Below are 12,014 nucleotides of genomic sequence, written 5' to 3' on the forward strand. Positions count from 1 at the left end.
CAAGGAGCTTCGGGCAGCAAAGAAGATATGATGAACAAAGAAACCGTAAAGATAAACAAGAGCAAGATGACTCACCAACGCCTACTTCTTGATGAAGTGATGCACTGAAGACTGCCAAGAACACCAAAGCCACCAGCTTCACTACCCCAAGCAACGCCATGCTCTCCTGCTGGTTCTCGCCTGTACTCGTCCTCACGGCCTCACCTACCTCCTCGCATCTGCAAGCGTGTGTGGCAACCGTGTGTGGGATATATAGAGGCACGGCTCGTCAAAGACAGTTGGGAGCACAGCTCGCAAGTCAAAGACACAGGAGATTTGGCTCTAGGCGATGCAGGGTTCCGAGTTTTAATACCTCCATCCTGCCCCCCTCCCGGGCCTCGGCCTTCGAGAGAGGGACGCATCCCATGAGAAGAATCTATTGTTTCTGGAGCTCGCGCCTTTTGTTTAAGCTCGCGGCCCTGCCATGGCTTTTTGGGGCCGAGAGCTGATGAGCTAGTTTATTGGCGGCTCATGTGAGCTCCACTAGCCCGAGCGAACCACGCACACGAACACCGAGGCCGATATTAAGTAGTAAACAGTGTGGGGTTATGAATTCAGAAAAGGTGTCACTAGGCATGGTTTTTGTTTAAACTGTTCTAGGTTCTTCAGTAGGCTCATGGCCTCTGAATGTAGCCTGGATTTGCTTACTGACATTTGCATGCTAGTGTAGTGCAAATGTGCTTGGATAGTGGACAGTTTGCCGTGCCATTGGCTGATTGTTTCTCTACTCCTAGCTGCCAATGGCCTCTGAAAATTGGTTTGGTTGTCCTCAGGACTGTTTTTAAGCTGAAAAAGAGGCAGCAGCGCTAGAACGGCAGGCCTACTGCCACTTTAAGTACCCTGATAGTTTGTGAAAGCGCAGATAGCTTGCTAGTGATCGTCGGGATGATCATACTTTGAATCTTTGGTGCTGCTCTTTTCTGTCCCAACAACACCCCAGGATCCCTTTTGTATACAATATTTTAGAGATCTCAAGATCGGCCTGCAACCTGCAAACAGAGATGAATGCAACATCATTAGGTACCTAGCCTATATGTAGCTTCATATGTTGTCTTGGATTAGCCATGCTGCTTAAGTTGCCTTTAGCTGGAACAGACAACAGTATTTTAGTGCGCTAATACTTTGTGAAAGTAGATTGTTGATAGAGCTGCAGATTGTGGAGGTATATATAACATGATACTGTCGCCACTTACCATATCAGGATCTTGAGCTTGAGATACCATCCAATTAGCTCTTTCAGGATCAGCAACACATAGGCTGTATGTACGTTCAGGACACCAAGCATCATGATTCATGCCTCTCTAGATCATCTGTTAGTCGCTGCATGGGCAAAGACACCAGAGCTCGCCTCTTGATACTCCCATCAGAAATGCAGTAACTGCCACAGAGACAGATTTCAGTTACGCAACAGTTAAGTGTAAAGGTAAGGGAAAAAAAAACAGCTTACCCGGAGAAGCATGATCCTGAAGCTAGAAATCCCAACATCATCAGTGGCTGTCTATGCTTGACCGTTGCAACCATCTATCCTGTTGCTGACAAAAGCTAGGTTCAACAGGATGGAATATAGGAAAAGAAGAAGAGAAAAGAAAAGATGGGGACGCACTAGAGGCAAATGCCATTATGGGCTCCATGGGAAGTCAGCAAAAGGGGCTCACTTGCTCGTGATCCCATATATCCAGGTAGCCACGCAATAGTCCACGTTTGTAATGTGCAGCTGTGTTGAAGGCCGCCGAGAGAATCCCACTATTGCCGTCCTGAAGACAAGCAAAAATATAGGGAGAATGGTGAAAACTGGGTAGTAGAGCGCCGCAAAATGCCCTCCATCAGTCCACGTTTTCCTTCCATTTCCACTTCCTGATCCATCAGTCATTCAGTCCACGTTTTCCTTCCATTTTCACCTCCTTCAGCATCTTTCCACATGCCCTCCACAATGCGCACATCTTTATGAGGACTGTTACAACTGAAATCGATTGACAGAACGGATCAGACAACCAGGGCATGAATTCAGCAGGAATCAAACATCCAGAAGTTCAGGAGTTCAGCAAGGCCAAAACACTCAGGCTGTTGTTTCTGCGAAAGTCAACTGTGCACTATAAAGCAATACAATCCCATCCCACTGAAGAAATAAACAACGCAGGACATTCAAAGACATTTCCCGCCAGAAGAGTACATTCCACAGATAAAATTATGTTTATTTTATTAAACTTTGTCGCAGCATGTCAGCACAAAAGAAACAAATTACACAAACTAATTCACCACAATGCTCAGACTCATGCATGGATTTTGTTGCCGCATTTTGCTGAAATACAATTTCCTGAAGGGAATAAGAAAAAATTCCCAGTAGGTATGCACAAATGTAGCTCTTGTATCTCAACTTCTCAATTGTGAAAAAAATTATGGAGCTCTATCGAATGGCCGTGTGTCATTGTAGCATATATTCCATACAGCTTCAATTGCGTCTTTTGAAGCGGCCTCCGAGCAGTATGGGTTGTTCTTGACAGACATCAGAGCCCGCCTTTTGACACAATCCTTCGGGAACACAGAGAGGTGTCACAACAGAAAATATTAGTAAAACGTTTTAGCTAGTTAGAAGATATCAATAGAAGCTACAATAAGCCCTTAGGGAACCACTGGAACTCAATAAAAATCTCAATATCCTTAAACACTCTTTATATTTGACAATAGCAACCAAATATTTTACTGCCAAGTGCCAACCTAAATAAACTGATTTCGATAGTTCATTAGTTCATATACAAAGAGCTTACGCATGCCTGAACACAGCGAAAACAGCCAAGTACCAAAGCACATGTGATCTATAACTTTAGAACAAGTCGCTAGGGCAGAAAAGGACACTTACTTGCTCATGACCCCTTATCTTCATGAAACCACGCAACAATTCACGCTTGTAATGGCAATCACCACTAAGGTGATTGGCTCGAATCTAAGAACAGAAAACACATATAAGTCAATGATCTACACAACTCCCATTCATTCATAAAAAATTCTGCATTACTCTACACTGAGGATAAGTTTCAGAATCTGCATTACTCTAAAATGAGGATAAGTCTCAAAATCTGCATCACTCTTAAAGTCTAAACTGAGGATAACTTTCAAAATCTGCGTTACTCTAAACTGAGGGTGAGTTCCATGCAACAAGACATGACAAGAACTACAATAAAGAAAAATCATGACAAGAAATTTAACAAAGCAATTTTGTTCTTACCTCAGAGCAAGCATGGTGAGCGCAATTCTTCCAATCCATATTCTTGGTAACACAGTCATCATAAGCATGAATAAGTTCATGAATAATGACCTGATTTATCTCATCTTGAAGTGTCATGTGATTGCAGCACACTTTTATCTGGGCAGAAGTCGTTAGAAAATTAGTTAAGACATATAACACGCAAAACAAAAAATCAATGATGTTTTTTCACGATTTCGTAAGCACACAGGTATCATGATTTACAATACTACTGCATATAAGAGAAGGGGTTCTATCTGTGCAAACCATGAGCTGCCAAAGGATGCTAGCCCAGCTGGTTAGTCACTCCGGCGGCACCCCTCAGATCCTGAGTTCGACTCCCTGTGGGAGCGAATTTCAGACTGAGGGTAAAAAAATCCCCTCGCTGGCCCCGTGTGCCAAAGCACTGGTTGTGAGATGGCCCAGGTCGGCCTGAGGACCCTTACATGGCCCAGGCACAGTTCCCAGGGGTTACGTCTCCCAGTGTCAGGGCGGGGCCAGGGTTCGGGGATTTTCTCGATCGGGGAAGCCGAGGCTTCTTCTTAAGATAATACCGGTGGGGCGGTCTTTCCCCACCCGGCCGAGTTTTTTTTGTGCAAACCATGAGCTCAACTCGATGGATGTGTTGCAAGTAAAATGAGAACCATACATTAGAGTATTATACAACAGCTTGATGCTGGCCCAAATACCCAAGTTTCAGTGGAATGACAGCAACTAGCATCAGCATAAAAATCTACACTACTGCCAACCTGCAGTTCCATGAGCATATATGTGCAAAGCTCTATGGTTTCCTGTAAGCAATAAGTTGCCATTTGATGTACAATGAACCTATGGAAGTCAACTGAGGCCATCCTACTTCATAACATCTTTTTTTTTCCCTTCACGAGGTAGTACTTCTATATGGTAATACTATCAGATAGAGGGTGCAAAGGCCTGTCATTTGCCAAATCCAGACCGGATTGTTCATGGCGCGTCCCACGAGAAATAAAGTTGCAATGAATCGTTAGGAGAGCAGACAGACACATTCCAAGTACTACACATTTCATAGCAGCAGTGAAGCAAAAAGGTATTGCTGAAAGGGCGCTAGAGAGGAGTACCCAGTACGTACCCCTTCCCGGCTGGCGTAGCCGCCGGCGGTGGAGCAGGTGGCCGCCTGGATGAGCCTCGGCCAGACCTGGCAGCCGGCCTTCTCCATCTGCTCCCTCAGGAACCGCACCGTCGGATCTGCCCACCGGATCGAGAGCAAGGGTCAGTACGCGGGGGTCGCGCTAAGCAGCCTGAGAGAGCAAGAGAGGGGGGCAGGGGCTCGTACGTTTGAGCGCGGAGCGGATGCCCTCGACGCAGTCCTCCCGCGGCATGACGCCCCGGGACGAGGCGACGCTCTGCTCGGAGGAGGATTCGGCCTCCACGCGGATGTCTGGGGCGGCGGCGCCGCCGCCGCCGTGGTGCTCCTCCGCCATTACTCTCCTGATCCCCGCAGGCGGCGCAGGATGAACAGAAGAAGGGTGAGGGTTTTGGAGGTTTGGGCCTGGCCGGTGGCGGCCGTGCAGACACCACAAACACGTACGTAATGGGCAGAAATTGATGGGTCGTAAAGTGATTGCACCCAAGTCTTAGCGGACTATAAAGGGCCGGATCCATCGTCCAATTTGGTTGGGCCGCTCGGTTGCGAGCGAGACACAGCCAAGCGTCCGGAAGCCGCGTTTTTTTATTTTTATATTTTTCAAAATCGTTTTTTACAGAAATATATTTTCGGCTTCATAATTTACAGATTTATACCCCTACCGCCCGGCAGGACCCGGGCGGTAGGGACCCTAATATAAATAAAATTTATTTTTAATTATATTTTGACCCCTGGGGGGAGGCTGCCGCCCGGTGGCGGGGCGGTAGGCTAGGCTGCCCGGTAGGACTTTCTTAATTTCAATTAATTTTGGTATTAAGTCTAATTCTTTTTGCATTTACATATAGGATCACAACAGTTATATGATGCGGGACCTTCTTCGTATTACCCTATGGCGACAGCAGAAGGAACGCAAGGTAAATACCTAATTCGTAGCCTGAATTTATCATGTTCTTCTTATTTCTATGAATATTTTAAATAATTTGAACGGTTTACATGATCGCACCACCAGCTTCCTGATATGGGTCCTTCTTCGTATCCACCACCAACAGGTACGTATGATGAATATGTACCCAAATATATGACTTATAAAACAATGATTAGGATATCTTAATTGCTACTGCATAGGGGCCACACAGAATACTTTTGAGGCGAGCTTCGAAGACTGGAGTCGGTTATTTTTTACACCTAATCAGCAGGCCGATCCTACCTTCCAGACACCTGTGGCCACCGGACGTCCAGGTAGAGACGTAGGGCCTCCAGACCGACACACCTACCCTACAGACCACGTCCACGCACAGCGTAAAAGAGATCGACATGGCCGGGGTGGTTAGGAGGTGTTTCTAATTGTTTCTGTATTTTTGTTATGGATATGTCGTCATGTTATACTTATTTCATTCTCATGCATCACCTATTTCGTTCTCAGTTGCATATGTGTATGAATTGCTAAGTTATATTTTTCATATTCATCTACTTTACTAACGGTTTTTATTTCTATCCAAAATATTTAAAACCACATCTAATGTCGCACTGTCGCACTGACGGTCAAGGTTTAACCTGCGGGAGGGGCCTGCCGCCCCCCTGCCGGGCGACGGGTAGGCCGACCGCCCCGCCACCGGGCGGCGGGTACCTGCCGCTCGGCTGCCGGGCGGCAGCCTCCCCCAAGGGCCAAAATGCGATTAAAAATAAATTTTATTTACATTAAGGTCCCTACCGCCTGGCAGGAGGGCGGCAGGGGGCCGGCCGCCCCGCAGCCGGACGGTAGGGGTATAAATCTGTAAATTATGAAACTGAAAATATATTTCTGTAAAAAATGATTTTGAAAAATATAAAAATAAAAAAACGCCCCGGAAGCCTATACAAAGATTTTTTTTCTTCCCCACTTTCCAGCCAGATAGCCGCTTGAGCTTGCAGCGGGCTGCGGCTTCGGCGTGGGTGACGGCGCAGTTTTCAACGGCTCGCTTTCAACTCCTCTCCCAGGTGGTGGTGGTGGTGTAATTTGTGTGGTGATGTACGCTTCGGCGTATTATGTACGAATGATTCTTCTTATATGACAGATGTAAGGATCGATAGACCAAGAGGGGGGTGAATTGGGCATTTTTCAATTTCTAAAACAAAGTAAAGCAACCTTAACCTATGCAAAGCTAGTAGGGCACCAATTCACCAACCAGATAACTAAGCTACTTACACAAGCTAAGAGAGATAAAAACAAAGTAAAGCATAGCAAGATAGAGCTAAGTTATGATCTCTAAGTCAAGCACATGAGTAAATTGCAAGAAAGAAAATGCTTGAATAAAGAGAGTGAACAAGAGACGACCGGATTTTTTCCCGTGGTATCGATGTGTTGGCACACACCCCTAATCCACGTTGTGACACTCTCAAAGAGTCTTGTCACCTCCCAAGTCACCGAGACGAGGGCGCTCACTAAGAGTCTCCGTTCACCATCCCGGCGTGGTGGAGATCAAGCCACGTACAATCTTCTTCTCCGGGCTCCCACAATCCTTGGCAAGCTCCGCGAGAAAACACCTCGATCACCAAGATCGCCTAGGTGATGCCAATCACCAAGAGTAACAAGCTAAGGCCTTCACTTGAGCAAGAACCGATCACCAAGAACGGATGCACACTAGCTTCTCTCTACTCAAGTCCTTAATCTTGCCTCTTGATTGATTGAATGCACAAGTATGTGAATGATGAAGCTCAAGGTGGCTCTTGACTATAGTATGAGTGTATGGATGTTGCCTGGTGTCAAGAGTGGGCGAAATGACCCATTGGAGGGGTATATATAGGCAGCTCACACAAATAGAGCCGTTGGAGAAAAGCTGCCAGAAAACTGCGTAGCGCCGGTTAATCCGACGTCCCTCCAATAGTCATCGTCGGTTTAACTGGTGAATGTAAACTGCCACTTCTGAAAACTAGCCGTTACCACTTGGGCAGATTAACCGACGTATCATCGGTTTAACCGGTGAGTGTAGTTGTCCACTGATCAACTGAAAAACCAAGTCTCTGGACAACTGCACCGACGTTAACTCAAACCTATCGTCGGTTTAACCGGTGAGTACAACTTTTGAATTCCTCTGAAAAACCATCTCACTGGTCAATTGCAACGACGTCTTGATTTAAACAGCGTCGGTTTAACCGGTGTATAGAACTTGAAATACCCTGGAAAAACCAACTCTGGACTAATGCACCGACGTTAATTTCAAACACGTCGGTTTAACCGGTGTATTGAATTTGTCCAGACTCTGCTGACTTCGTTTAACCGACGTATAGAAAATTGAGAGCGTCGGTTAAACCGGTGTATAGACTTTTTCTGATTTTGTCTTTTCTGATTTGAGTCTTGAATGAAATCCAAATATTCTTGAGATATAGTTTGAGAACCACTTATTTGAACTTCTAGAAACCTGAGTGACCATAGTGTGCATCTATTTTCAAATGATCATGTACATGCTCAAGTTACTTAGCCTTAACCCCTCTTAATAGTGCGATCACTACAAAACTATAAAACATATACTAACCTAAGTGTACTTCTCAACCTTATGACACTTAGGACTAGAAAGATCCTTAGTCTTGACATAAAATTGAGTTGTATACCGAGATCGCCTTTTTGAATAATGAAATTGAGGGGCCTCTTTTGACATATGACCAAATGAGCGATAATGATCTATTAAGCTGCACAAACTCATTAGTCACAATAATAGTTGTCATTAATCACCGAAACATATCTTGAGGGCCTAGATGCTTACAACAGAGCAGTGCTTCTGCTATCTTTAAAAAAAGATTTGTTCTCACCCATTGGATCTTTATCTATCACCCCCTCAACCCTCTTCTTTCTCCTTCCTCTCGTGCATTGCCGCCTCCTTTCCTCGTGCGCCATGCTGCCTCCTTTCTCCTAGTGTGTCGCTGCGGCCAGCCATCTCCGCATGCCGCGTCGCACCTCCGTTGGCCCGCGCTCTCCCGTGCTACCGCGCCCACCACCACCCGTGCTGCCCCGCGCCGGTCTGGGCCTCCACCGGCCGCGCCGCCGCCCATTGCGCTGCCTGCCAGGGCGGGATCGCTGCAATTGGCTGGCCCACCGCATCTCGCGTCGCTACCGCCCTACGACGTGCTCCCTGTGCGGCCGTCGGAGCTCCTACCGCTGCCGCCGCCATTGGAGAAGAAGCTCCCTCCATTTTTTAGAAAATATTGATTTAAGTTTTGATAAATGTTGAATATATTATGTTAAGATATTGAGATAGTTTGTAAAAAGTGTTGAATATAGTATTTTTTTAAATCTTTCTATTTAGAAATATTAAATAAAATCTAATTACAAATTCTTTTATACTGCTAATTCGCAAGAAAAATCTAATTTTAAATAAACTATTGTCATACTTCTAAAATAATACGATTCTCATTAATGCGGTACCGTAAAAGTTTAGTCCTCCAGAACTGCACACGAATACTATCTGATTGTAAATTGTAAAGTTCTTCACGGATCAGCTGCAGTGGTGGAAAAGGAGCGGGATCGATCGGCGCAGGAGCAGCAGAAATTGATGGGCTGTGAAGCGATTGGGCCGAAGTCATAGCGGAGTATAAATAAAAGGGGCCGGCCGGGCACATCACCTTATTCGGTTGGGCCGATCGGTTGTGCGAGGAAAATGGAAATACGCTCGAACGGCAGTTCCCCTCACCCCCTCAGCTATCACTCACCCGAGTGATTTTGAAGAAAAGAAACAAACGCCACTTCACGGCGAACAATTTACGCTGAAGACCTTTGCAATTAATCAAGTAAGCATACTATTTGACGAACGAACTGCACTTGACAGTGAAGAAGACTTTGAGGTTCGCACGGCGCAGGATCAAGCTCCCAACGGCACGAGCGTGCATTCACCGTCGAGTCCGGTTGGAGCAGCAGCGGCAGGCCGCGCGCTTCCCTGGTTCTACGAGCGGGCGACGGCGACGGCGACGACGAGGGAACCCAGGACGACAAGCGGCAACGGGACAGGCCAACCTTTCGTCCGTTTTGTTTATCCGCCAGCGGCGGGCGGCGTCTTCTGGCGCGCCGGCCGGCCGATCCGGAACCCACCGTGCCGCGCACGAGCGATCGGCGGGCGCGCGCCGCCGCACGTGGCGCCAGGCAGATGCGGGTCCCGGCCCGGGCCGCCTCGTCGCTCGCGGCGCTCAAGAATCCGAGGGGAGGAGGCCGCGCGAGGCTAGCCGCCCCCGTCCCGTTCCCCGCGGCCGCGGCGGCGTGCCACGAGACGAGACTTGGACGATCGACCTGGTCAGGGGGACGACCCACCTCTGGCTTCAGCTCGAGATCCGCTAGCTTAGCTGTGCAGTGTGCCAATGCACGAAGAATATTTCCGTTTCGAAGGGGAAAAGAAAAGCAAGAACTAACTAATTAGCCTTTTCAGCTTGCACGTAGCGTACCGTGCCGTGCCGTCCCACATTTTTTTTTCTCTGGGGAGGATCGGTGACGACGCGTGTCGTGCACTCAGAAAGAGGACAATGCATTGGACAAACGACACGAGAAACAGCAGCAGCGCAGGACGCACTGGTGACCGGTGAATCTCAGGCGGGCATGCAGTGTGGCGCCGTGGAGCTGAGAAGAATCTTTCGGGAGCGAGGCTTTCGGCACGTGCCCAGGACCCAATCATCGATGCCGCCACGCCGCGCAGCGGCAGCGGGCAGCCCTGGGCGCCGGCCCGCCGGCATCAGTCATTGCAGTGTGGGGGTACCCAACAACATGTTTGGTTCAGTGGCCGGATGCTCTCTCGCTCCTCTCTTCTAATCTCTGCTTGCCTCGCTCCATCGCTCATTGGGATTTGCCGTAGATGAAGCATCGTTAAGAGATACAATAATAATCGCTCGGTTTAAGGGGAGCAAAGTAATGTAAAGCAAACAGAAGCTGCTGGGGCATGGTTGATGATGGCGCATCATGGTCGGGAGAGCACGGATGTCTCCTGCCGGCCGATCGAGCACCGCGCACCTGCTGCGGCTGCGCGTACCGCAATGTGTCACGGCAGCCGGCAGCTACACTAGGTCTCAGCTACCACCTCTCTTCACGCAAAGTGTTTGGTTTCCGGCCTCTAGCAGGAGTCCTGTACAATGTAAACCCTGGCTGGCATTGGCCCTGTTTGGATTGGTCGTAGAACGCACATTCTAGAATTAGAACGCGTTCTTTAGAAAAAGAATCTCGCATGCATGGAGTACTAAATGAAGTTTATTTGCGAAACTTTTTTAAGAATGGGTGTAACTTTCCACAACGAATCTAATGACAGTAATTAATTGATGATTGGCTACAGTGAAGCTACAGTAACCATTCTCTAATTACGCGGCCAAAGGTCTCATTAGATTCTTCAAAACTTCTAGCGCGGGGATTGTGGAGTTAGCTTTACAAATTGTCTTCATTTAATATCAGTAATTAATGGTTAAAGTTCTCTAGCACAGGTTGTGCTAGGGAACCAAACAAGGCCAATACCTTCTGCTACGACCACCTAGGACACAAAGATTGTCTGTTGCCACTTAGATCAATCTCAGTCGGAGTCTCATAAATATTAATTATGCTGACATGACAACCTTATTATGAAGAGAGAGGAGAGAAAATGTCATGAAATGTGAGAGTGTCATCCCGTGACACTTCTCTGGCTCTATTTTGGTAATTGTGTCGATGACACTCTCACTAAAACTAATCTTACTAAGTACATTATCAAGTTGTCTTAGACTCTTACCAAACTAATCGCGCACAAACCAATCAAACTTGAGTACTTGACCTACCGCCAGCACTCCCACCACCCACAAATAATATAATTTCCAGGTTTGACCTAAGTCAAACTAGTTTTTATTATATGCTACCATGAGTTATGTGTTCATTATATATCTATTCAGTGCCATAAAAAATTGACACTCATTTAAAAAGAAACGGCTATATGATATTTTCAGTCAAGGATAAGTCTGGAATTGCACTTTTATCTTGTCAGAGAAAGCATAGGGTCGGTGTTTGTCTTCCTTCCACTAAACTTGTGTGCACTTTTTAACATTCCCTTCTAGTACCATTGTTGTTGTTAAATAAATGCTAATAATTTCATGGACAAACATATGCCTCATCTTTTACTAACGTACAAAGTGTGTGCTTCATCACCGCGCCGCGCAACCGAAGAGCCACGCAGAGCAGAGGTGCCTTTGCCCCTACCGTCTCCTACTGGCCTAGCTAGCCTTTCACGTCCTAGAGCTAGAGGTAGCGGCAGGCGCTGGCGACGATGCCCGAACCAAGATGCGGCGCACAAGCACACGCCGTCGGACTGTTTGGACTGTTTGCTTTCGTCCTTCTCGAAGAAAATTTCCTGCTATTTTTACGGCTCGTCTTTCTGCACTCTTCAAGTCCTGGGGCGCCGGGCATTGACACGACGCCAGCGACGGGACGTGCTGTTGTCTTCTCGCGCTTTGTCACTCCTGTCTTTTCAGGCCATTCATTCATGGCACAGCTCGTTGAAATTCCTTGACTGGAGTATTTGCGCTGCGGACCCTGTCAACGGCAGGTATTCGAGGAAGCGGCCGAGGTGCTTGTTGTACTTGGATTGCTTGCACGTTTTGCTTCGCACAAAAAGTTTTCGTAGCTCATAGTAGTTTAATTAC

General features: G+C 47.2%; 1 protein-coding gene and 1 long non-coding RNA gene across 3 annotated transcripts; both read right to left on the minus strand.

The window, feature by feature from the left end:
• Window positions 1-157: 157 nt before the first annotated feature.
• On the minus strand, window positions 158-1,636 carry LOC120641280. The gene is made up of 3 exons (XR_005662211.1): window positions 1,487-1,636; window positions 1,233-1,417; window positions 158-1,028 (listed from the first exon to the last, which is right to left on the minus strand). It is a non-coding gene; the product is annotated as an uncharacterized LOC120641280 (long non-coding RNA).
• Window positions 1,637-1,893: 257 nt separating this feature from the next.
• On the minus strand, window positions 1,894-4,852 carry LOC120641278 (mitochondrial inner membrane protease ATP23-like). Of its 2 annotated transcripts, none has more exons than XM_039917326.1 (5): window positions 4,593-4,852; window positions 4,389-4,504; window positions 3,263-3,400; window positions 2,897-2,980; window positions 1,894-1,999 (listed from the first exon to the last, which is right to left on the minus strand). In XM_039917326.1, the coding sequence occupies exons 1-5, from the start codon at window positions 4,738-4,740 to the stop codon at window positions 1,994-1,996; spliced, it is 492 nt and encodes a 163-aa protein (XP_039773260.1). In that variant the 5' UTR covers window positions 4,741-4,852; the 3' UTR covers window positions 1,894-1,993. The 2 variants fall into 2 exon arrangements, with proteins under 2 accessions (XP_039773260.1, XP_039773259.1); XM_039917325.1 differs by lacking the exon at window positions 1,894-1,999 and adding an exon at window positions 2,209-2,568.
• Window positions 4,853-12,014: the final 7,162 nt, after the last annotated feature.

This window comes from Panicum virgatum, chromosome 7K (genome assembly GCF_016808335.1).
Source record: "Panicum virgatum strain AP13 chromosome 7K, P.virgatum_v5, whole genome shotgun sequence".
Lineage (NCBI taxonomy): Eukaryota > Viridiplantae > Streptophyta > Magnoliopsida > Poales > Poaceae > Panicum > Panicum virgatum.